This window comes from Alexandromys fortis, unplaced genomic scaffold (genome assembly GCF_014885135.2).
Source record: "Alexandromys fortis isolate MF-2015 unplaced genomic scaffold, M_Fortis_MF-2015_v1.1 scaffold_108, whole genome shotgun sequence".
Taxonomy (NCBI): domain Eukaryota; kingdom Metazoa; phylum Chordata; class Mammalia; order Rodentia; family Cricetidae; genus Alexandromys; species Alexandromys fortis.
The window spans coordinates 1,005,772-1,031,533 of NW_026067994.1; the positions used below are offsets into that span (position 1 = coordinate 1,005,772).

The 25,762-nt window shown below is 49.8% G+C and overlaps 1 protein-coding gene across 1 annotated transcript; it reads left to right on the plus strand.

The window, feature by feature from the left end:
- Window positions 1–458: 458 nt before the first annotated feature.
- On the plus strand, window positions 459–25,211 carry Adamts15 (ADAM metallopeptidase with thrombospondin type 1 motif 15). Its single transcript, XM_050160038.1, has 8 exons — window positions 459–1,762; window positions 11,927–12,059; window positions 12,522–12,689; window positions 12,932–13,215; window positions 17,520–17,697; window positions 18,820–19,001; window positions 19,098–19,273; window positions 21,512–25,211. Exons 1-8 carry the CDS (start codon window positions 806–808, stop codon window positions 22,284–22,286), a joined length of 2,853 nt encoding a protein of 950 aa, XP_050015995.1. The 5' UTR covers window positions 459–805; the 3' UTR covers window positions 22,287–25,211.
- Window positions 25,212–25,762: the final 551 nt, after the last annotated feature.

Here is a 25,762-nt window from a genome sequence, read left to right on the forward strand (position 1 = left end):
AACACTAAGATGTTTAAAGGGGACCTCCTTGGTTTGAGGTCTTTTAGGAGACTTGATGTTTAAGAAGCAGGGGTGGGGGCTGCTATAACTGGAGAAAAAAGGTGGCCCTGGGAAGGGGGGTCAGTCCTGTCTTGGTTCCAGACTGCAACCGCCTTGAGTGGAAGGGTAAGACTTAGGGAGCTCACAGATGTTCATCCAGGAGGTAGTGACTGATGCATCTCAGTACTGGGGTCCTAGGGCAAAAGGCAAATAGACTCCAGCGTTGGTTTCTTAGGTCGGTCCACGCCTCCTGCCTCTGCATAACGCCACTCCCTCCCGCCAAGTGGCTCTTGTTCTGGAGGCGGGACCGAGTTCTCCGGTGGCCCCTGGAGGCTCCAGGCTGCGAGCTCTGGGAGGCTGGGAGGGGAGTGAGGGGAGGGGCGCTGACTGGGCAGTCCAAAAGAGAAGGGGGCCTTTAATAGGCTCGCCCAGCGCCTGGTTTGCTGCACCGCGAGTGGCTGCGGTTAGCGAAGCAGCCCGCTACCTCGCGCCACTTCTCCACGACAAATTTTCGCCTGTGCACTTGACAGCGATCGTACTTAGAGCTCCCAGAGCGCGTTTTGCTTAGGGAGGAACAGGTAGGAGGCGCGGGCTGCCCTGTGCACGCTTGCAGCTCTGGGAGGAGTCTCCACGACTTGGTTGGCTGTGCTTTCTGGTAGCTGCCCGTTGTCCCGGGCGTTGGTTTGTGGGCTACAAGGGGACAGTGCCTGCCGTGGGAGCCGGTCTAAGTCTCATCCCAGAGTGCGGCTGTTCGCAGCCCGGCGCCATGCTTCTGCTGGGCATCTCAATCCTGGCTCTCGCCTGGCGACCTGCTGGCAGCTCCGAGCCAGAGTGGGAGGTGGTCGTTCCAATCCGACGGGACCCGGACATCAATGGCCGCCACTACTACAGGAGGGGTACGGAGGACTCCGGGGATCAGGGTCTCATTTTTCAGATCACAGCTTTCCAGCAGGACTTTTACCTACACCTGACGCCGGATGCCCAGTTCCTGGCTCCCGCCTTCGCTACTGAGTATCTAGGTGTCCCCCTCCAGAGGCTCACTGGAAGCTCTCTAGACCTGCGACGGTGCTTCTATTCTGGGTACGTGAACGCGGAGCCAGACTCCTTTGCTGCTGTGAGCTTGTGTGGGGGTCTCCGCGGAGCCTTCGGCTACCGAGGCGCGGAGTACGTTATTAGCCCTCTGCCCAACGCCAGTGCGCCGGTGGCGCAGCGTCACAGCCAGGGCGCACACCTTCTCCAGCGCCGGGGTGCTCCGGTAGGGCCTTCCGGAGACCCCACCTCTCGCTGCGGGGTGGCCTCGGGCTGGAACCCCGCCATTCTGAGGGCCCTGGACCCTTACAAGCCACGGCGGACGGGCGTGGGGGAGAGTCACAGCCGGCTCAGGTCGGGGCGCGCCAAACGTTTCGTGTCTATCCCACGGTACGTGGAGACACTGGTGGTGGCAGACGAGTCAATGGTCAAGTTTCACGGCGCGGACTTGGAACACTATCTGCTGACGCTGCTGGCCACGGCGGCGCGACTCTACCGCCACCCCAGCATCCTCAACCCTATCAACATTGTTGTGGTCAAGGTGTTACTCCTAGGAGACCGTGACACTGGGCCCAAGGTCACAGGCAATGCAGCCCTGACTCTACGCAACTTCTGTGCCTGGCAGAAAAAGCTGAACAAAGTGAGCGACAAGCACCCTGAATACTGGGACACAGCCATCCTCTTTACCAGACAGGTGAGTTGATCTGTCACCTCTTAAGATTCAATCCCATTTTCTTAGGGTCATTGTGTTTAGCTCTCTAAAGCCCCCATGTACCACTCAATACCTCCTTTAAATTGGTTTCTTCCGAATTCTAGTGTTGGAAGTTCTGATTAGAGTCCTCTCCTAAGCTCACCAAAGCTCCACCTCACGTGCTTCTGAGAGGTTGGAGGAGAGTCTCCTTCTTCCGAAGGTGTTGTCCTGATGCAGCCAATCAGTGCCTTCTGGACCAGGCGCCGAGGGGCTGGAACCCGGGAAGTTGCCGCCCCCGAGCTGCAGTTCGTCTTCATGGTCGATAGGAAGCGCTATGAGGATGGTGTTGTAGATGGTGGGAGTGGGAACCTCCGCCTCTCCTATGTGGGTGGCTAAGATTTCTTTGACATCTCCTAGCAGGCTTACTTTTGCTGGGTGTAGTACTGCAAGGTGATTCAAGGTCAGCGCCTGCTACATTTCTAGTGGGCCACATGTCATCCTTTCTCCGTCTTGGGTTTTGGATCCTGGATTGAGATGGAGAGGGACAGAATAGTTTGTGGGATGCTGTGAAAGGCCAGACTTATACGGCATCTACTCCATTGCTGCCTCTCCCTAAATCCTTCTCTGTTGGGCCTTGCCTAGTGGCTTCCATACTATTCTGAGCTTGCAATCTAGTAACCTGTTTGGAACTGGGACTGCTCATGTGGAGTTTCACTTAGAATTGACCTGGGGAAACTGCCTTCCAATTTTCTCCGATCCTTGTTAGTAGGCAATGATGACCTGTTTACCCAGTTGTATTCTAAGGGACAGAGCAGGCAAGACAGCTCATGTTCCAGTCCTAAGACCCTCTTTTGAGGGCAGGGCTCCCGCTCTGCCCTTGCTCTGCCAGGTGGTGTGTGTGAGTATAGTCGAGAGCGTTTGGACATTCCAGCTGCAGGGCTGGCAAGACACTAAGTTGGGACTAGAGAGATGAACCCAGGTGGGAGAATATAGCCCTGCCTTCCTCATGTCTTTACCTGACCTCTGTCTCAAGAAGCTGTCAACTGGCGAACGTTTAGGGCCCTAAGTGTTGACTTAAAAGTTGGGCACTGTGAGGATCCGGAGTCCTGAAATTCTTCAGACACTGGAGGAAAGAGTCATCCAAGCGCCCCACTTTCTTTGATTCAGGGGGCTGTGACTTGAATCCCTGCAGTGCTCTTGTTTTTTTCATTAATATAATCACAGCATTATGGTCAGAGTTGAGAGTTCTTGGTTACCTCCATGCCGCTAACTCTCATTGTTACTGAATGGCCACTTAGAGCTGGTCTGGCGCCCACGAGCTGGAGCTGGAGTCTTCCACAGTAACCCATTTGGCACAGCTAATCCCTTCCTGCAATGGAACTTCCTCCTTTCCCAGCCTCTTCTCCTCCCACCACCTGGTTTCTCTTGGGAGGTCTTTGGCCTGGGCCTTCCTTCCTTGTGCTCATTCTTCCAACTGAGGCTCTGTTGAGCAGCCACAGCCCAGCCCGACAAGCCCTGCTTGAGTCATGGGGAAACTGCAGCAGAAGCCTCAACTTCTGCACCCAGACCAGCTCTGCAGTCAGATTTCTGGGAGAGAAAGCAAAGGCCAAGAACAGGATCTCTTAATGGGGAAAGCAGCTGTTGTTCCATCTGCTACCTGAGATGCCCCTGTGGAGGTCGCTCCCTGGCTCTAGAATAACAGACCTCAGTCCAGTTGTTCAGGCTGAGTTTTGGACCCGGCCCCTGAGAAGAAGAACCCCTGCTGGGAAAGTAGGCCATGCCATGGGAAGGAGATGGCCTTTTTGAAGAAGCAATCAAACAGCGTGGAGCATGACAGCTTCTGTTTCTCAGTGGTGTGCTAGACCCCCAGGGGGCCATGTCATCTGTGTGTAATGGGTACAAGCTGCGTGACCACTTGGGGTCAGAAGCGGTGGTGTACAAGCTGTGATTGTTAGGAGCCGCTTTTCTCTTAGGCATGTAGCGGGCAAAGGCAGAGAGAGCAGGGAGTCTGTGTTGGCAGGCCCGTCACCAAGGTACGTGTGTCATGCTTGTATGGACAGCTCCTCCCCCATCTCCTTGCCAGCACAGATTTTGGGGCCTGCTGTACTCTCAGAGTCTTAGGAACTTCTCATTCCTGAGGCGCCCCCTACCCCCAGTCTCCCCGGGGAAGGTACAGTACTGGATGAGAACACCGGCAGACAGCTGTTCTTTCTAGACCAAGACAAATGTGATCTCCAGGAACCTTAGCTGTCCGGAAGAGAGAATACATTGATCATACAACAAGTGTTTTGACAATTGGAAGAGTATCTGTAAAGATTCAGACTAAGTTCATGGACAAAGAGTGCACATCTGATTTTGCAAAGCAGCCAGCCTCCGGGCTCATAACAGCAGGGTGAGGTCAGCCCAGGGAAGGAGCAAGGAGCTGCCGGGATCCGAGCCAGAGTCATCCTCACTTATTTCTATGAGGAGCACAACATCTCTGGCTTCTCGCTGCACCGGCTGCAAGTGCCAGGTATTTACAGCTGTGACTCAGTGGACCCCGAGTTCTTCCTTGATTCAGTGCCTCTGTTGCTTCTGTAACCCTTTGTGGTAACATGGCTTTTGTCCATCCGCTCATACATTCTCTTGGTACTTGGGCATCTATGACTTCTAGGTACTATTCTGACTGGAGCTGTATGTAGGAATAAGGTATGGCCCAGCCCCCAGCCCCTCTCTCTCTCTCTCTCTCTCTCTCTCTCTCCCCCCCCCCCCCCCCCCCCCTCCCCCCCCCCCCCCCCCCCCCCCCTCTCTCTCTCTCTCTCTCTCTCTCTCTCTCTCTCTCTCTCTCTCTCTCTCTCTCTCCCTCCCTCCCTCCCTCCCTCCCTCCCACCCCCCCCCCTGTGCGCATGTGTGTGTGTGTGCATGCAACATGCATGCATGTGTGTGTTCTCTTCCCAGGAGCGGAGGATGCTCTCTAACAGCCTGGGTGCAGAAAGGGCTTCTGGCCCCGAGGAGCACTGGAGTAGGGAGAGAAGCCTGTTTCTGTGTTGTAAATGACCTTCACGCCTTCCACCATCTGCTTCACTATTTGTGACATTTCCTCTCTTGACATGACTTCATTTTCATTTTTATGACTTGTAGTTTATGTTTTCCTCCTGCTTTCGCTCATTTTATTTTTCTTTGCTTAGAGTCATTTCATGGAATCCTCCATCTCTTCTTGAACCTTTTCTCCTTCCTCTTCTGGGGTTATCCAAGGGCACACAACTGCCTTTTTTTTTTCATTCAGACTCTGAACTTTCTCCTCTCCCAACCCCCAAAGTCTGGCACTGATTTTGTGTTTCCAGTCTAGAGCAGTACCATGGTGTGTGTGTGTATGTGTGTGTGTGTGTGTGTGCATGCACACGTGCATATGTGAGCGTAGGTGCCTATAGAGGTCAGATATGTGAGATGTCCCCTAGAGCCGGAGTGGCAGGTGATTTGGAGCAGTTTGGCTTGGGGACTGGGGACTGAACTCAAGTCGTCTGCGAAAGCAGTATGTGCTCTTAATGCTAAGTCATCTTCCCAGAGCCTGTGTGGGGCACCGGATGGGGTGTTTTCTACTAGGTGGAAAGCGGCCTCTTTCAGGAAACAGAGCCTAAGGTTTTCTATAGAGCAAATGCATGCACCAGGGCAGTGCCTTCAGTGTTCAGATGAAAAGCCATGACTGGTAGATGATGGTGTTTGTGCTATATCCTCCTCCCAGCATGGCAAGAAGGAATCTTTATTTCATCAGGCTGTGTTCTGAAGTCAGACTTTGGAACAAATTAGGAGAGAGGGAACATTTGAAGATTTGGTATTGTCATTTCTTGGTCACAATATGACAGTGCACTGCTGCTTTTGAAACAAGAAAAGGGAGGTGGGGAAAGAGGGAAAGTTGTTCCGTGTCTCATAGAGTGAGTACTCCCCTTATTTATTTCCTACTCCAAATAAATAAGCCTAATATTAGTGGCAGAAGATGGGGTGGTGGTGGGGAATCCTTCCTTTGGTGTGGCATCTTCCTATGTGTCCAAGGCTAGTTTGAGTGCATGGGCTCATGGGATCCAACTGCCTCAGCTTTAGCCTGCCTTCTGTCCGTCCGTCCGTCCGTCCCTCCCTCCCTCTCTTCTTGTTCTCCCTCCCTTCTTTTCTTTCCTTCTTAACTTCCCCCCCCTCCCCTTTCTGATAGATTCTTACTGTACAGCTCAGGTTGTCCTCAAAGCCCCTGCTCTTCCTGCTTCGGCCACCAGAGTGATGGCTTCCTTTCATCTACCTCTTTAATTAATGAAAAAAAAACCCCGCTGATTTATTCATTTTATTTTATGTGTGTAAGTGTTTTGTCTGCGTGTATGCATGTGCATCACATGTGTGCCTGGTGCCTTCGCAGGTCAGAAGAAGCTTTCGATCCCCTAAAACTGGATTTGTGGATGGTTGTGAGTCCCCCGTGGGTGCTGGGAACTGAACCTAGGTCATCTGCAGGAGCAATAAGTAAGAGCAGTAACCACCAAGCCATCTCTCTAGTTCCGTGCCTTCTTTTCCACCCCTGAGTTAGTTAACTAAGATCATTTCTCCCACCTTAGGGCTTGCTCTCTACCTTCCTTTGAACTTCACTGTGGTGTGTCCTTCCCTCCACACCTCAACACTCTTCCCACTGTGTCCTGATTCCTTGACTTGGACACATGGTGCAGGGGAAAGAGTAACTGGCTTGGAGTCAGGCAGAGCTGAGTTTCAATCTCAGCACGTGAACTTCCTATCAACGGACTGTGAGTCAGCCATTTGAACGCCACTGTCCTCATCTTTGGAAGGCTGTAGCATCATATTCAATGTGTGCGACTATTTTGAGCATGAGCCGTCTTGTCATTTAACATAGGTGTCCAAAGGTGGCAGCCATCATTTCTGCTACTTTAGCAGTTGCTTTGGCTGTGCTGCTTGCTCTTGGATGAGTATATACAGGTCCCTTGCCAAAATGTAAATTTGGGATAGCCTTGATTTAAAGCATTTTGTACCATTGCCCTTACAGGCATATCCTACTTGCCTGATTCATACTCTTGTGTATGTGTGGGGATTGTGGGTGCCAGCACTTGCCAATCCCTTTAAGACAGGCATCACCTCTTGTCTTGGTAGCCCCTGCACAGGCCCATCCATCTGATGGTTCATCAAGTACGTGGAAGGAAGGTTCAGAGGAAAATGTGGGTTGCCTGAAGCTCTTGGGTGCTTGGGTACTTTGCCTCTGCCTGGGGACCATTGATTCAGCTTTCAGGCTGTCAGGCTGCAGTGTCGTTTTCTTCTGGCATTTCTTCTTGGCACTCTGCCGCCAGGCTTTGCCCTAGAGAAAGGTGGGGCCCCATCGAGGAGCACGTTAATCCACCCTGGAGTCAGCAGACAGGGTGCACAGCCGGGCCAGGGTCAGTGTGTCAGTGCAGGTGTGCGGCGAGGAGCCAGCAGCTTGCTCAACCAGCATGGCCCCAGCAGATGCTGCTATTAGCACTTGGTCTAGCCAGTACCCTCTCCCTGGGGCTCTCCTCACCTAGGTCACCAGCACTCCCTTGACCTGGTGGTCTGGGGGTGGGGGGTGATAGCTTCCCATTTGAGTATCTTCTACACCTTCATTCTTGGAGTAGACGCACTTCAGAAGCAATAAGGTATTCTGTTAGAACTCAGCCCAGGGGTTACACTCCCTACCTTTGAAGCTCTGCTCTGCCTAAGCTGGGGCTCTCTGCAACCCTGGGATAGCTACATACTTTATGTGGGTCTCTTCTGTAAAACAGAACTTAGTATCTCTTACAAAGGGGGATTCATTGAGTAATCCAGGTAAAACTCTTGCTGCAGTGTCTAGGACTCTGCAGCCACTCAGTAACTGCTTGCTCTCATCATATAGGTGACAAGTAGCCTCTCTGGAAGCACAATTTCTAGGGAGCATCAGCCTTCCTGCAAGTGTTGGCTTCTCTTCTTCCTCAGTGAGGCAATTTCTGTCCACTATTCTAGTCTCTTGTGGTAATACCATTTTCTATTTCTGGAAGGATTTGTATGATGGCGATACTACATTTTCTACTTTTGAAAAGATTTAGATGATGCGATACCACATTTGTTAATAGGAACAGCCCACCTTCCAGGCTTTCCTGCCTATCTATTTTTCTTAGCTGCATAAGCTCTGAATTGCTAGATTTCACTTCTTGAAAAGTCAACCCGTCACTAGAAATTGTAAACTACTGGGTTTTGTGATGGACAAAATATATGGTGAGATTCATGTGGGAAAGAAGTCAGGGGTCCAGTTAATGCTTTCTGTTGGTGATCGTGGTATCATTCCTAGCAGGATCCAATTTGGAGCTAAGCACACTGTTGGTCTGAGTGTCAAAAGCTATGAATTCAAGACCCTGAGCTTCACTTAAGAGAACATGGCCTTGGGTGTGTAACCTCAGCTTGCCTGCAAAGTGAGAGGCTGGTTCTGAGGTTCTGTGATGGTTATGGACACTGGAACGTGGTTCTGACAATGAGCTCTGGCTCAGGAGTTGGTTACATAAGAAAAGATAGATATTTTTCCACTGCCAAATTGAAAAAAAAAACTAATATGCTTGAATTTTGTGGCTCCCCTTCCCTTTTTCTCTGTGCTGTTGGGAAACAGTGTCTCAGTACCTGTGTGTGCAGCAGAGGAGGTGAGGAAGAGGAGCAAGGGAGACGGCGAGTGGGGGATTTTGGCAGCAGTTGTGCATAGTGAACGACATTGTTAAAGAGGTATCTGGTGGGCTGGAGAGATGGCTCAGAGGTTAAGAGCACTGCCTGCTCTTCCAAAGGTCCTGAGTTCAATTCCCAGCAACCACATGGTGGCTCACAACCATCTGTAATGAGGTCTGGTGCCCTCTTCTGGCCTGCAGGCATACACACAAACAGAATATTGTATACATAATAAATAAATAAATATTTTTTTTTAAAAAAAGAGGTATCTGGTCACCACAAAGTGCAGCCTTATTTACGTAAAGCTCCAAACTTAACTAGGAGAAGTTAGGAAAGAAGAGTCCAGGAGGACCAAGTTCTTGGCTAAGAAGAATCTTGGATCCTCTGGAGAAGCAGCTGTGACTGTAAGAGAAATGGCCAATTGCCAGAAATAATGAATCAGGTAGGGACTGGGATGAAAGATGCCTGCATCTTCTGGGCAGAAAGAAACTGGGCAGTGTCTATATTTTAGAGACTGGTGCTTGAACCAAAGAGGTTAAAGCAATTCAAGTGGGTCTGAGTTCATTCACGAAGGGTGGAGACATCCCGTGCCATAAACGAGGTACGCCTGGGCCCTGTGAGTGCCTGTGGGCGTTCTAAGCTCTAAATCCCAGAAGGGTCATTTGTTCCCTTGATTGGGTGAAGGGGGACAGAGCTTCTGACCTTAGCAGCACGTCTTTCCACCCTGAAGGTGCTGGTGATAGGGGGTCCTCTGTTCCCTGCAGCATCCTTCCCCACAGGGACTGTGCTGGCTTTTCTTGTTCCCTTTGTTTAATCCATGGAGCTGAGGTTTCTTGATACAAAGAGCAGGTTGCTCCTGCTCAGGAAGGGCCTACAGTTGCTTGTCTGAGGTGGGGGAGGATCTGCTCTCTAGAGAGGCAAGATGCCTTGCTGCAGAGACCTTCCAGCTGTAGACACTGCTACAGGGAAGTCAAGATCCATGCCAGCTCTTCCTCTGGTTCCGTCACTTTGAAGGAGCAGTGTGGGAATAGGCAGGGGAAAGGAGCCTGTGTTTCCCTGTCTTGTGCTGCTCAGCATGCATCAGTAGATTAGAGGTCCCTTACCGTTCTTTCTGCTCTAAAAGTAGGTCACGCTGTGTGTTCCTGTCATAACCAACAGGGCCAGAAGGGGCTGAGCACTTAGGACTGGAAAAGGGAGGAGAAGAAGCTTAAGTCGTTGGATGCTTCAAGTTCTAGTTGAGAACTGGCTCTTCCCCAGAGCCATCAGGAAAAGAGGCAGTTGGCCAAAGACACACAGCCACTTAGCAACGGGACCTAGATCTCTTGATTCTTATCCCTGTGTGCCCGCTCTCTTGCTTGAGGTCAGCCTGAGTGTGTGGGTGGCCTGGAAGCCACAGAATGTGCTTGCCCTAGAGACTGTAGGCTTCAGCCGCAGGGCTGACATCTTCAGATCACCACGTCCAGCAACTGGGATCTGTGCGTTAGTGTCCATAGACATATGGCGCTTTGGCACAACCCTTTGTCTGAAGGGATTAAGTTATATATTAAGAAATAAATGAATTATTATGTATTTCTTTCCTATCTTCCACATTCCTTCCTGTCCCAAGCTTGTCTGTGATCTTTTGACAAGGATTGTTCCTTAGGTTTTTAGGGCTCTAGGGAGGAACTCTCTGGGAGACGAAGTCTTTGAAAAGGGAAGGGCGCCAGGAAACGAAGGGAATTTGAGGTCTCTTGTGAAGTTCCTGGAAGGGGTACATCAGTCACACAGGCAGTAAAACGAAGGTAGAGCATGCACAGCACCCGTCACTGACTCTGGCACCTCGGGTTCAGGCTGGTCACCCTCATGGTTTTCTCTGGCCAGAAAATCTGTTAACTCATTAGGTGTGATTATCACCTGACTGTGGGAAGCCAAGTTTGACTGCTCGGCTGGTAAACTTCTGAGTGCTCTGGATTAATTTTTGCTGATTCTCTCTGTACTATGACCACTTTCCTCTCTTGCCTTCTGGCCCCACTAACCCTGTTGCTTCCCACCACCCCCAAGGTCAGCTTATATACATATACATGCAGACACAGAGACAGACAGACAGATAGAGACAGAGAGACAAAGACAGAGAGACGCACAAAGGGAGCAGAACTGAGCACTGCTCCGCATGTATGCTCTCCGTGACCTCCTGGTTTTCACAGGAGAGCATGACAGCTTATTCTCAAGTGTTGCTGAGCCACTGGCTGTGACATCCAAATCCCTAGCCATACAAATCCTTAGTTTGTGACTCTTCTGTGTGACTGGAGCCTCACCAAGCATCAGCTTCTTTGTCTGTGGGAGGGGATAACTGGTCTTCAATTCAGTGGACTGTAGTGAGGGTTAGATCAGGTCATACATGTGATATTCGTGCATTGTGTTGGCTCTTAGTGAATCATGGCCATGATTAGTTATGATCGTGGGCCTTAGTGTCTACCTTTTGTAAATAAATGTGATAATATGTCTGCCTCCTAAGACTATTGTGAGGACCAGATCTCCATAGGTTTTAAAGACAATGACATAAAGAAAAGTATGTTGGTGTGGCTGATTTAGCATCTGCCTTCTGAGAGGAACCGGTTGTCCATGAATGTTGGACAACTTCCCATTCCCAGCTTCTGGGTTCTCAGGGTTTCTAGATGCATCCATGGCCTATAATATTGAGCAAGGCTTTTGAGATTCCCATCCACGGAGTCCCATTTTTCTCTTTAACATCCCCTCGAGATACTTCCTAATACAGTGTGTGGCTGGGAGGCCTAGCTTCTGCAGCGTCAGGCTTCTAGACCAAAAAAAAAAAAAAAAAAAAAAAAAAAGAGGGAGCCTCCCACTTAGGTGATGATCGCTATCTTTTATCCCTAGCAGCCCTTCAGCCTCTATTCCCCTTGAGCTTTGGTAGCTCATTAAACTGTGTGTAGACAGTGGTTCAGGTCCACTTCTCTCTGCTTCCTGTCAGTTCTAGAAAGCCAAGTCTCTGACTGGGGGAGATCCTTGGCTGGCCGGCCTGGGACTGAGACTCTGAACTTAATTCATAGTTGTCCAAAAGGCAGTCACCCAACAAAGACAGGGACGGCTCAGAGTTGCCAGTGGATGGGGAACGTGGCTGCTTTCTACCCCCCACACGGCTCAGGGAGCTGTGATCAGAACTCCACCCTACTGTGGGAGTCACTATTTTCCTGACCTTCTCTCTATATAAAGCTGTGGCCCTTGTGGTCTAATCTTGTACCTCCTAATTTCCTCCCACAGTACTTTCCTGTGTGGGGTACGGTCTTCTCAGGGAGCCACAGAGCTTTCTTCTTGGGGCCACTTCCTTCAGCCTAGGCTCATTCCATGAACAGCCCCATGAGCCCTTAGCAAGGAAGATCTGGCTGAAATACGCTAGGGCTGGATGGCAGCGGCAGGGCCCGTAGAAGGCCCTTTCTTTTCTTTGGGCCCCTTCTGTTACCATCTTTAACTTTAGCCTGGCTTTGCTTCTCCTCCACCTGGCAGGACCTGTGCGGGGCTACCACCTGTGACACCTTGGGCATGGCTGATGTGGGGACCATGTGTGATCCCAAGAGAAGCTGCTCTGTCATCGAGGACGATGGGCTTCCCTCAGCCTTCACCACTGCCCATGAGCTGGGTAAGACTGAGGCAGAGGGAAGGTGCCACTGGGGTTGATCTGGGCTTGTGCTGGGTGCTTTGGTGGGAGAGGGAATGCTTATATTTGAGTTCTCATATATTGGAGCCCTAGGAATCCTTTCTTGGAGCCAGCATCTGCCTTGACATTGGCTTTAATTTTTTCTGATTGCTGTAGCCCCATTGACACTTGGATACTTTGGTGGGGAATACCTTAAGGACAAGGTAACAGTGCTGTCCTTACCTGGCTCACAGCCTGATGGAGGAGATAGGAGATACAAGCTTGTGTCCTACAAGACACAAGTTAGTCTGTAGGACGTCACAAAGAAGACAATGGATAGGTGACGGTAGCCAACTTAAAAACCATCACAGGGCTTTCTTGCTTCTCTCATTTCCTCTTGTGCCCCTCCTACCTGTTCTCAAGCCTTTACTCTTGTCTCCTGAGTCCTCTTGTTTCATCCCACAGGCCATGTGTTCAACATGCCTCACGACAACGTGAAGGTGTGTGAGGAGGTGTTCGGGAAGCTCAGAGCCAACCACATGATGTCTCCAACCCTCATCCAAATCGATCGCGCCAATCCCTGGTCAGCCTGCAGTGCCGCTATCATCACTGACTTCCTGGACAGTGGGCATGGTAAGCCAGGAGACAGAAAGGAGGAGGGCTGAGCGGGAAATCCTTCACTGCTGTCCTTGGTGGCAGTGTTCTGCCAACTCTTCAGATGGTCTTTGTACCTGAAAGATGACAAAGAACTGGGCTCTGATTTGGGTCTGTTCTAGTTGTCCCCTACTTCACTTTCCCCCTCCTATGTAGATTCTAAGCCAGCCAGGCCTCACTTTCTCTGGCTTGTCCTAATAAATGTCCTTGCATCTATGCAGGTGACTGCCTCCTGGATCAGCCCAGCAAGCCCATCTCCCTGCCTGAGGACCTGCCGGGCACAAGCTACAGTTTGAGCCAGCAGTGCGAGCTGGCCTTTGGGGTGGGCTCTAAACCCTGTCCATATATGCAGTACTGTACAAAGTTGTGGTGCACTGGCAAGGCCAAGGGGCAGATGGTGTGCCAGACCCGTCACTTCCCCTGGGCAGATGGCACCAGCTGTGGTGAGGGAAAGTTCTGCCTCAAGGGGGCCTGCGTGGAGCGACACAATCCAAACAAGTACCGGGTGAGCTCTTATGTCAGGGAATGCTGGGGGAGGGATGGGCCTGGGTCTTCTATGGAAGCTGCTGGTCACAGCTGGTCACACTATGACTATGCCATATTGCCTCCATTTCTGTCTGTGGTCTCTCTCATGTGGTATGTGTGTGTGTGTTTATATGCATCTGTGTGCTTTTCCAAGTGCATTTGCCAGAGATTTATGTCAGGTAGTTTTCTCAATTGAATTTCCACTTTATTTTATTTTATTTTGTTTGAGAAAAGGTCTCTCATTAAATGTAGAACTTTCTAGTGAGCCCATGGGTTACACCTATCTCTGTTCTGTAACATTGAAGTCACAGGCACCCACTATACCTAATTTTAATTGGGTGCTGGCAGTCTGAACTTAGGTCCTAAACTGCATAGAAAGCTCTTTATCCACGGAGCCACCTTCCCAGTCCCCTGTGCTTTTTGTTTTTGACACAAAGACCAGAGAAACACTATAGTAAGCCAGATCATGTCATAAGGCTTTGCATGCCTGAGATAAAGCCTTCAGTAGGAATGGGGACTCTCAGCTCCAAGCCCTGGGCTTTCTTGTATAGGGAGATGCTCTGGGTTAAGGCTGAAAGTCATGTTTATGAGTCTAAGCTCACTCTGTCTTTCTTCCCTCACCAACCACTTCTGTATTCAGGGAGGTGGATCCCACAGATGAACCAGGTGTAGCAATGAAATGGGTGAACCCCTGAGTGTGCTTCAGTCACCTGACACACCCCGAGCTCAGCTACACTTGTGCTTTTTCTTTCTTTTTTTTTCTTTTTTAGCTGAGATATAATTGAACAAAAAATTTCCCCGAGGTAAACAAGAATATCAATTAAGCTGGACCAATAGCACCAAAATATTCTCTGACTGTATAATCTTTAGGTCTCATGTTAGGAAAGCAAAGAAATCTGTACTTTCTCAGTCAAGAACAAGACATCCATCCTTGACCCTGGAGATGACTGCCTCTCTCTTACCCTTGTTTGTAGCTGGGAGAAGACACAGTATAGTGCTTCAAAAAATCAACATTACAAATAAGCGTTTACCAAGAACCCAATCCATCCATTGTCTGGAAATGGGTGTGGTACAGAATTATTTTCTTAGAATCCTTTTCTGTGACCTGAGAATATATATTTAACTAAGCCTTTAGCTACTTACTAGGCCAAATCCATTGAGTTCAAGGGTTTAGGAAACACTTGAGATAGAAAACAAAATACAACACAGGCTGTCAGAGAGACCATAGTTTAGTGTGAGTTGTCATTAGAGTTCAAGACAGAGGCATGTGTTCTGTGTTGGAAAAGATGGGCAAGAGTGCATTACAGAAGAACTGAGGGTGAGAGACTAAGAACAACTGGACGCCACTGAGGAACCTTTGAGGAGGAGGAAAGCTTGGAGGGGCAGCAGGATGTCGATGGAATGTGTAGGGAGGAGCGAAGCCAGAAGTGGTGTGAGGGAAAGATGGCGGCAGCAGGCTCGTTTGCTATGCATTTAGGTAGACAGTTTGGGAGGAAGGCTGTATTGACTTGATGGCCAATCTGATGAGCTCAGACTGGAAGATTCTGAGGACAGGTGTGTCATGATCGGCTTCTTCTCTCGTGAAGAGGAATCCAGAGCATGTTGGATGCAGGCAACATTGCCAGGATACAGTCTTTCCACTATCGTCTCAGCTCCTCTATTGAGCGGCCACTTCACCATCCCGTGAGCTGAGACCTGTCCCTTCATGGGGGACATTACCTTGATCAGGCATCACCAACGACTTATCCTATAAATGCCTACAGCCTTGAGGGAGTCCTTCTGCTTTCCCGCTCATAGCATCCATCCGACCACGGTATCCCATCCTTATTTCCGTCTAGGATTTGGATTCCAGAAACTCTTCAGTCTGGACCTATAGTCACTCATACAGCAGCCTTTCTCTGTTTTCCTTCTCATGCCTCCCTTCTTCCCTGTGCTGCTGAGGAACTGCAACCCATTGCTAGAAATCCCTTTGATCCCCTCGCCCCATCTCTATGTGTCACGATCTCTTAGATTAGTCACCTCCTTGGTTCAGTCCCGTTCACTCTCCTCATGTGTGCCTGTGTTGAAGAATATGGCTGGAGTAAAACTGATGACTGTGCTCCTCGGTCTCAGTTTAAATAAAAACCCTGGAAACTCAAACGGGCCAATAATGCATGTGGAGGACCGAGGTCAACCTTGGGTCCAATACCAGATAAGTTGTGTGCCTCTGAGCCACGTCTCTAGCTCCGAACTACTTCTGTGTTTAAGTGAATCTTGGCAAGTCCGTGCGGACACCTGATAAACATTTTAAACATGGCAGCCATAAAACTGGGCTCCTCACCACATCCCCTAAACCTGCCTTGGCAACCACACCTTCCACTTGTTTATGCCAAAACCCATTTGCTTATACACTTAACATCTGATAGCTCAGCAATTCCCATTGACCCTGCATTCAAAATCGACCGAGAACCTCATTTCTCTCTACTTCCTTGCTGTCAAACCGTTCCAGGCCACATTCCCTCTTCCCTGGAATTTGGCAGTTTCTCCACATCTGCTCTCTGCATTTCTGATCTTACAGACTGTGACGAACAGAGCAGCCAGTGGGATCCCTTTTAAAACAGGAGTTAGGTTTTGCGGCTTTTCTGCTTGCACCCCACAGCCTGGAAGGAGACAGCGTAGTGTCTGCCTCCATTGCCCCCGTCTAGTTTTCTGCTCACTCTGCTGTGGTGACACTGGGTCCTCCATGCACCCTTTCTCGGCCACATCCCTTGCTCTCCAGGCTTGGAATGCTCTTTCCATAATACCCACCTGACTCATACCCATAATTCATTGAGGCAGATGCGTATCTGAGAACCCAGCAGCCTCTTACATGGAGCAGTCGACCTCACAAAGGCTCCTGTTAGCACTACTGCCTCCTCGGATACACAGAAACTCCAGCTTGTTTTTATTGCCTGTCTTCCCCTCACTGGTCTGTCGTGGCTTTTAGGGCAGGGACTTGCTGCACCTAGTGCCAGGTATATAGTAGGAAGCCAGCAAATATTTAGTGAACGCATGGATGAATGGCAGGTGCACAGTGAAAGTTTTTGTACAAATAGGTGGAAAAAAATTCTATCAAGTAGATTTTGTCTACAGTGCTGGACACTGAAGAGAAGCTGAGACACGAAGGCCTGGGTGTAGTATAGTTTTTTTTAGATGGTCATTGCTGACTTTAGAGAGAGCCTACTAGTGAGGGGCTACCCACATGTAGAAGGCTACCACATGCAGGCTTCAGAGAAGCTCAGGTGGGCAGAAGGGCAGGCACAGAGATGACTCTCAGAACATGAAGGATGGACTGTTTGAACTTCATGCAAGCAGTTTCTGCATAGGGCCATGTGGTCCAGCATCTATGGATGCTCTGTGAGTGACAGCTGTGCTCCCAGCTCATGTGCTTCTCTATGCCCATCTGACACGTGTGCAGGGAGTGAGAAGCCTTTCTGCCATCATCCTACAAATAACACAATGAAGATTGGAAATCCTCTGTCCTCTTAAACGAACTAATGAGAACAACAAACTCACTGTAATTTATCCCAGAGCTGAATAGTGGCTTAGGGTTGCTTCATTCTCTCTAACCCATGTTGTCTCGGGGCACAAATGTTAGCATTGCTGGTACACGTGGTGCCTTGAACTTTCTCAAAGGCAGTCCTGACGGAGGTCAGAATCATTCTGGTTTGGTAGAAAGTAAGAATGGTAGACCATTTACACCTAAAAATGTTCCAACACCCGTGGCAACATTGTGTATTGACTTGGCTATTGGTTGCACCTGCCCAAGGTTTGGAGACTATAGAGGCACTAATGCAGGCAGGGAAGACTTTGAAATCCTTCGTGGAGGTAGGCCAGGGGCTTTCATACATGCCACCCAATTTGAATCTTTCATACAACCTCAGATTGGAGTGTTTCTGGCCTCATTTCATGCAGGTGAAGTATGAAACCCAAGAAGGTTTGGCTACCAGCTAAGCCCACTCCTGTGGCGCTGGCCCACACAGCTGTAACTCTCAGTCACTGGCTTCACAGCCTACGGATGCCTCTTCCCAGAACTCGTTTCTAACTGGGAGCAGTTGGTGTTTGCTGATGAATCAGTTTAAGTGTTGGGTGGGTCTTGAACATACAGACTGTTTGCTTATCTTTTTTTGTAATCACACGATACAAAGTGGACTTCATTCTAGTGAGGTGGGCTGGGAACTGATAGGTTTTACTGGGCGCTTCTGTGGGTGAGGGGCTGGGTGTGGTACCCAAGCCTGCTGGAGTTGAACCTGCTCTTCCACACAGGTGGACGGCTCTTGGGCCAAGTGGGAGCCGTATGGCCCCTGCTCTCGCACCTGCGGTGGGGGCGTGCAGCTGGCCCGGAGGCAGTGCAGCAACCCTACCCCTGCCAACGGTGGAAAATACTGCGAGGGAGTGAGAGTGAAATACCGATCTTGCAACCTGGAGCCCTGCCCCAGCTCAGGTGAGACACAGGGCCCTGTGCCTGGAGGTGACTGTTGATCACAAATCTTGCAATCAAGATCTCAGTTTCCAGGAAAGAGCCCACAGTGAGTCCGGTGCAGACTCCCCTTGGCATCATTCCATTAGCCGTCCAACTCTGGCAAGGGTGTTTGCTTCTTGCTGCTTAGATGGAGGCTAACTGGCTCCAGGGATGGGCCTCTAGAAGTCTTCATACTTTATCACTCACAAGCCTGTCTTGTAAGCAGGAATCCAGGGTCCATGAACTCAGTGGGAAATATTTATTCTAATTTCCAGTGATGCTTCTATCTAAAGCTTAGTCTCTCTTCAAATTAGAAATTTAGCCCTTTTCTTTTTTTGAGACAGAGTCTTATTATATATCTCTGGATATTATTTATAATAATTATATATATCTTATTATATACCTCTGACTTATTATATATCACAAAGATCTGCCTAAAGAGATCTAAAATTAAAGGCACGCACCACCATGCCCAACTCAGCGCTTTTAAATTCACCTTTCCATCTAAAATTTGCTATTTTCTTCCCTTGGGCAGTAAGGGACAACAGCAGCACAAGAACCTGTGCCTTTGTCATTAGTTGGAACTCTGAATATTTTTACAGGGTACATTAATTGGGGAAGAATTCTCAAGATGCCATTATGTTCATCCTGACCTCAAAATCATAGCAGTTATTTGAGTCATCATTGAGCATTTTTTTTTTGGTGCATTACAAAGAGCACACATGCCAGAAGTATGTTTCAAAGTATATTGATAGTTTCTTATCAATAGAATTGGTAAATGATGTGATTTGTATAATGCATTTAACAAAGTAATGAGAAGAGATTTAATAGGCTGCTGAAGGGTTTCATCATCCAAAAAATGTTTAGGACACCTGTTATAAAGGGAATTTGAGGCTAGATGCTGGAGAAGGTGGTACATTGCTTATGGGATGTCTTACTGTGCACTGTGCCTTTTGATTCCAGGCTGCTTTTACTATTTGGAGGTAGGGATGACTATCACATGGCAGAGGGATTTTATTTGGGCTCCTCTGGGAGGGATACCGTCTTCTGTACCTTCCTTGGCTCCTCCTTTTAGCTTCCTTTATGTGCTTTCTTCCTGTCCAGCCTCTGGCAAGAGCTTCCGGGAGGAGCAATGTGAAGCTTTCAATGGCTACAATCACAGCACCAACCGGCTCACCTTGGCTGTCGCATGGGTACCCAAGTACTCGGGCGTGTCACCACGTGACAAATGCAAGCTCATCTGCCGAGCCAATGGCACTGGCTACTTCTACGTGTTAGCGCCTAAGGTGAGTTTGCGGGGACAAGAGGCAGAGGCAGAGTCCGGTCTTTAGAGGAACATCACACTGAGCTGGCCCTGTCTATTTTCTCTGGGGATGCTGCAGGTGGTGGATGGCACACTGTGTACGCCCGACTCCACCTCGGTCTGTGTCCAAGGCAAGTGCATCAAGGCTGGCTGCGATGGGAACCTGGGCTCCAAGAAGAAGTTTGACAAATGCGGGGTGTGTGGTGGAGACAACAAGAGCTGCAAGAGGGTCACGGGACTTTTCACCAAGCCCATGTAAGTTCTGAGCCCTGGAGGGTACCGGCAAGAGGAACGGAGCTGTGGCCGGGTGGGGTGGAATTAGGTGTTGAAAGCTAGGGTTAGAGCAGAGCGAATGTTAGAATGGGTATATTATTTCTCTTTTTGGGCTGATAATCCATCTATGTATCCATCCGTGTGTCCATGTATCATTCAGCCAGCAAACAAAGATGAATTCCAAGGTGAATGCATGAAGACACACCCCAACAGGAGTTGAGACTCAGGGAGATGGAAATGTTGTAAGGTTCCATTCTAGAGCTGGATTGTGCTGGCTTGTTTTGTTTCAACTTGACTCAGGTTAGGGTTATCAGAGAGGAGGGAGCCTCAGCTGAGAAAATGCTCCCATAAGATCAGGCCATAGGCAAGTCTCTATGACATTTTCTTAATGATTGATAGGGGTGAGCCCAGCCCATGTGGGTGATGCCACACCTGGGCTGATGGGCCTGGTTTCTAAGACAGCAAGCCCAGCACGTCAGTAAGCAACATTCTCCATGGCCTCTGCATCAGCTCCTGCCTCCAGGTTCCTGTACCATTTGAGTTCCTGTCCTGAATTCCTTCAATGATGAACAGTGATGTGGAAGCCTAAGCCACCCCCCCCACCTTCCCTAACTGCTTTTGCTCAGGGTGTAAATGGAAAAATTAAAAATGCAGCGGATGGGGGAGGGAGTGGGCATGGCTTGTCTCCTTTTTTCTTTTTTTTTTAATTGAAAAAATTTTTGCCTCCTCCCCACCTCCCACTTCCCTCCCCTCCCCCGACTCTTCTCCCCATGGCTTGTCTCTTAAAGAGACAGAACAATCATTACACAGGGTGCTTCACCACAGCAATAGTAACCCCAACCAAGACAAGGACAGAGCCGTTTTCAAATCTCAGTTCCTTGATGTCTGCCTGACCTCGGGCAAGTGATTTATTCTTCAGATTTCCCGACACCTATTTGTAGATGCATTTCATATTCAGTCTCATGAGGACTAAGGAACTTAATTTTAAAAAGTTAGTGCAGTACCTGGTATATAATAAATGTTTATGGCATGTTCTCTAGGGAAAAGAGGTGGCGTGTGAGGGCCACCATGCTCTTGTGGACTTGGAGTCCTGGCCCAGGGGGTTGCACTGAGAAGAGAATGAGTGGAGTGTCTGTTTCCAGGGAAATGTGCCCCATAATTAGTTTCATTTAGTCCAAACTCCAGTGTCTGCAGCTCAGCAGCTGGAGCTTTATGAGGTTGACCACACCCTCCTGTGGAAGTCCCAACCTATGTTCTGGGAGAAACAGGGTGAGCGGTGCCCTGGAGATCTCAGTCGGGAGCAGTATGTGTGGTTAGCCTAAAAGTTCATGGGTCCGAGTGCTGAAGATAGAAAAAGACCAGATGGCCCTCCTTGAGGTGGACTGTCCCCTGTGGACACGATATCCTCTATTGAGCCCCTAGGGGTAATGCACAGGGAAGCCCCCAGCTCCGTTTCTCAGAGCTCAGTTGTTGCTGATGCAGTTTCTGAAGCTGCTTTTCTGCAGGACATGCAGTAGGGTGGTTCCACGAGGTATAGGAGGAACTGGGTGGAGCCTGAGAAAGCATCTACCTTAACTCACCCTGTGTGGATGCTGTTGAGGAACCCAGAGCAACTATCTGACTTACAGGGAGTTAGTCTCTGAGTCAAGGCCCGATTCCTAACCCCAACTCCAAGGTCTTTACTCTGACTGCATCCAATAACCAACCTTGGACTTGAGCACTGTACACTAACATCCTCCAAGTAACCGATGCCTAGGGAGTCCTCTGTGTCAGATGCTCTGCTCTGTGGTTGATGTTCTGTGGGCTTCTTTATCCCGGGACAGTTCTGTGGTGTGTGTGGTTAGGAGCTCTATTTTTCACGGATGAGGAAGCAGACTTAGAGATGCTGAGACATATCCAAGATCAACAGCAACACAAGGCCGAGTGGTTCTTTCTAAGCCTCAAACTTGTGTTTTTATTATACATTGAATCCACCCCAAAGACAAGTTTACTGAAGGACAAAAAGGTCACTAGGTCTTACAGCCTAGACATTCAGCTTAACAGAGTCTGGCTTTCAGCTTTCTGACATCTTGAGCCCTGGATGGTGGTGGTCAAGCAGCCTTACCCTCTGCCACCATTTTTGTGATGTATTCCAAACCCACAATCAGTTATTACTTTGAAGGGGATAAAGGGTATTAATTGGCTCAAGCATCTGTGTAATTTGTAATCTCTTTACTCTAGGCATGGCTACAATTTTGTAGTGGCCATCCCCGCGGGTGCCTCCAGCATTGACATCCGCCAGCGTGGCTACAAGGGGCTCATTGGGGATGACAACTACCTGGCCCTGAAGAATAGCCAAGGCAAATACCTGCTCAATGGACACTTCGTGGTGTCTGCTGTAGAACGGGACCTGGCGGTAAAGGGCAGCCTGCTGCGGTACAGTGGTACTGGCACCGCGGTAGAGAGCCTACAGGCTTCTCGACCCATCCTGGAGCCGCTGACCGTGGAGGTCCTGTCCGTGGGGAAGATGACACCACCCCGGGTGCGCTACTCCTTCTATCTGCCCAAAGAACCTCGGGAGGACAAGTCCCCTCGCCCCAAGGACCCTCGGAGTTCTCCAGTGCTGCGCAACAGTGTTCTCAGCCTTTCCAACCAAGTGGAACAGCCAGACAACAGGTCTCCTGCACGCTGGGTGGCAGGCAGTTGGGGACCTTGCTCTGTGAGCTGTGGCAGTGGCCTACAGAAGCGAGCAGTGGACTGTCGGGGTTCTCCAGGGCAGCAAGGAGTCTCTGCTTGCGACGCAGCCCATCGACCTGTGGAGAAACGAGCCTGTGGGGAACCCTGCCCAACCTGGGAGCTCGGCAACTGGTCGCCCTGTTCTAAGAGCTGTGGCCGTGGATTTAAGAGGCGTCCGCTCAAGTGTATGGGCCACGGAGGCAGGCTCTTGGCTCGGGATCAGTGTGACCTGCGCCGTAAGCCCCAAGAATTAGACTTCTGTGTCTTGAGACCCTGCTGAGGGGGACTGTCCCTTCTACTCCTTAATTCTTCACCCGCTGTTGTGCTGGTGCTGCGGTCAGCTGGAGCAGAGGACGGTGGCCAGTGGCCTGTGTCACAGTGTCACTCAGAACGAGGACCATGGGTCTGGGCGAGAGGTTCCTTCTTCCTTGGACTGGGTAGGGGGAAGCTAACTAATGCATAGTCTACCTCATGCCCTGCTCCTCGGGGCCCAGTTGTGGCTCGGAGAGGCTTCGACAAATGGGTGCTGGGCAGAAGGTGCTGAAGCCCGGCTTCCGAGGAACCTGGAAGTTGGGTGCCTTCTAGGCAGAACTTCAGGGACCTTGCCCCCCCCCCATCCCCAATGGAGGCCACAGGCTGCCGGAAGAGCCTTGGCCTGCAACTTGGCACCCTCAGGTGATCCTAGGAGCTTTGAGCTATCCCTGGACATGGCAGGGGTCTCATGGTGCTTTCGGCCTTCTTTCTTTCGGACTGATGTGGACCTAGCAGTAAAATCGCTCAGGAGTTACTAGAAGCCAAAGGGACAGTGAGCGAGGTTGGGTTCATTTGGGTGCAACTTTCCTTTTTGGGAAAAGGTGGGTGTGTACAGGGAGTTCCATGTTTGTTCTTCTTCCATCGTGACACTCCATGAAAGACTAGGACTGTGCAACCTGGATGGCCAGGGCGTTAGATCAGCAGGAGGTAGCACTGATGTGGCCCCTCATGCTTTGTGGGCAGCAGAGAAATGGCAGGACCCTCTTCTTGGTCAAGAGAGCATGTATTGCAAACAGACGCTGCCACTTAAAAGGGGAAATGATTTGGTGGCTGAAGCCGGGAACACGAGAGCGCTAGAAGGTTCTGCTCTCACTGGGGTGAGGATGGGTAGGTGCTGAGCTTTGGGATCTGACTTTAGGGATGACATCACTCTGGGGTGGGGAAAAGGAGTTCTGATGCCTTTGTCATCTTGAGAGGAATACACAAGTGAGGCCAATGACGAAGACACTTCATGGCCCCAGGGAACTTCCACAGTGACCATAGCCCTGTACCCATTGAGAGAGGAGCAGGTGTGCTTGGGAGGCTGAGATGCTGGCAAGTGAGCCTTCTTCCCCGGCAGCTCCTGCTGTCTCCTGTGGGTATGCTACATTGCATTTCCAAGCCTTCACTTTTTCTTGTAGGTCAATGGGGCTCATTGTGTGCTACCTCAGATCATGCTCTGTAGGAGAGAAGTAACTCAATGCTCTACCACACTCAGCTACCATCCTCATAGCTGGATCTTCCCATAGAGATGGGTATGTGCATGACTTCCCGGTTCCCACGGCCTGGCTATCTGCTGGTGCTCTGAATACGAAGACAGAGGCGGAGTGTCTTTTTCTTCAGGTTCCTTGGGATCATTTTTTTTTTTTTTTTGAAACACTAAGAATCAAAGCCCTGACCCAGGGACACTGGAAGCCATCAGTGGAACTACTGGAGACCCATCTGTCATTCTTGTAGACATGTCAGGGAAATAGGAATCCAGGTGTTTCTTATAGCAGGGTACTTCTGGAAGATCTGGAAGCTCCAGTGTACATAGGGTACCTTCAAAGAATAGGCAGCGTGTTCAGGACCTCAGTGGAGGATCTGATGGAGATAAGATTAAAACCCTTGTTTTCACCGCAGGGGAGGGGGTCCCATGTCAGTTCTTTGACATGTTCCCTAGTAGTCAAAATCTACATACTGGCCAGCGGCCACTTTAGCCTCTAGGGCAGCGGTTCTCAACTGGCAGGTTGCAAACCCTTTGGGGATGGAGTGACCATTTCACGGGGGTCACATATTAGAAATCCTGCATAGCAGATATTTGCATTATGATTCACAAGACTAGCACAATTACAGCTGTGAAGTAACAACGGAAATAATTTTATGGTTGGGGGGAGTCACAACATGAACTGTATTAAAGGGTCCCAGCCTTAGGAAGGTTGAGAACCACTGCTATAGGAAGTTATTCTAACCCTGGTCAATCTCTAGGCTGGAGACCTTGGATAAAGCTCCTAGTGGGTGAAGAACATGCGAGCCTCTGAGTCACCACTGAAGGACAGCGTGTGGGGAAGCAATGAGTGCCTAAGAGCTGTAGCGACAAAAGGACCCCGGGGCCTGAGGCTGGAGGGGAGCCTTGCTAGCTGGTGACAGCATAGTGCCCTGTGCTTGGTGCAGTCTATCCTGATGAGTAGAGGTGGTGCTGGATGTGCAGAAAGGGTTAGGGGTACGGGTGGGTGGGAAATGAGGTGCCCTCCGTGGGGTGACCGGCCTCCAACGGAGCAGAATTGCTGCCAGCTATTTTACAAGTTATTCCAAGGAGGGAGGGCCACTCTTGTTACTGCACATGCCAGGTATCCAGGCTCTTTTCCCTCATAAGAGTTTTTTATTTTCATGTTAAAATTTCTTCTTTTTAAAAGAAGTATGACGGAGACAACTTGGGAAGGTTGTCTTGCCTTTGAACATTTTCTGTCAACCCGTGCTGAGCAGAGATGAGGTCAAGGCATAGGTTTCTTGTGGAGGAATAAAAAGTCAAAATGGTGTCCCATGCCTACAAGAAAAGAACATTCTGGGTGCTCCAGGAACTTCTTCCCTGGGATATGGACCAGTAAGACTTTGGGTTCGGGATCCCCTACCCTCCTTTGCCTATTGTGTGCACTGATTGGAAGATTTAGACCCCAAACACCCTCTTATGGACCTCATCATGTTGGGGAGGGGCTGGAAGGAGTCCGGCTTGGAAGTCAGCCCCCAGAGACTCTAGACACTGTTGTTGGGAGAGTCCCTCCCCTTTGGGCTTGTTTCTTTTGCATTTTGTGGACTGCAGAAGGATGAGAGGGTCTGGGGGACTGGCTGAGTGTGTATACTGTGTATACATGAGAGCTGGCTGCTGAGGGGACAGCAACCTACCCCTAATAAAGTTGGATGTATTTAAAACTGGCATCTAGTCTCTGTCACTGGAGCTCATCCATGGATACATTCTTCGGGCTATGGCGGGGTGATGGAGACAGCAGTGGCAGTGGCGGCCCCACACAACCCAGTAAAAAATCTCAGAGCAGCAGGAGGTGGAGCCCAGGCTAGAAAGCAAAGGGACCGTCTCACAAGAGGCTGCAGTGTGAAGAAGAAACCCAACCATCTTAAAAAGCATCCAGAAATTCTTACTTCCTATCTATAGAGTGGGAAGCGAAGATTGAACCAAACTTTCTGATGCCTGGGGCTTTAGCCTTTTGACTTCTAGGGACAGCAATGGTTGAGATGTTGGTGGCTATCTAACTTTAGTTTGGGACCAGAAATAGATGGCTTTGTCTTTTTGACTCTCTGGTTGAGCAATTTCATGGGGAATAATTTCGCCATTAGTTTGGCAGCCCCGTTAGGCTTTCTGGTGAGGAGGACAGAGAGGTTTACTCAGAGCTTCAGCACTTAGGGATTCTGGGAAAGGCCGGATGAATCTACAAGAATCTATGAAGTACCAGAGGTCTGGAAAGGGCATTG

What these genes read in the sequence shown, in the direction of transcription:
- Adamts15 (XM_050160038.1), top strand. Translation starts at nt 806, where the DNA reads ATGCTTCTGCTGGGCATCTCAATCCTGGCTCTCGCCTGGCGACCTGCT. An exon ending in GGAGCCCTGCCCCAGCTCAG is followed by an intron (nt 17,698 to 18,819) that starts GTGAGACACAGG and finishes CTTCCTGTCCAG; the next exon opens with CCTCTGGCAAGAGCTTCCGG. An exon ending in GGACTTTTCACCAAGCCCAT is followed by an intron (nt 19,274 to 21,511) that starts GTAAGTTCTGAG and finishes TCTTTACTCTAG; the next exon opens with GCATGGCTACAATTTTGTAG.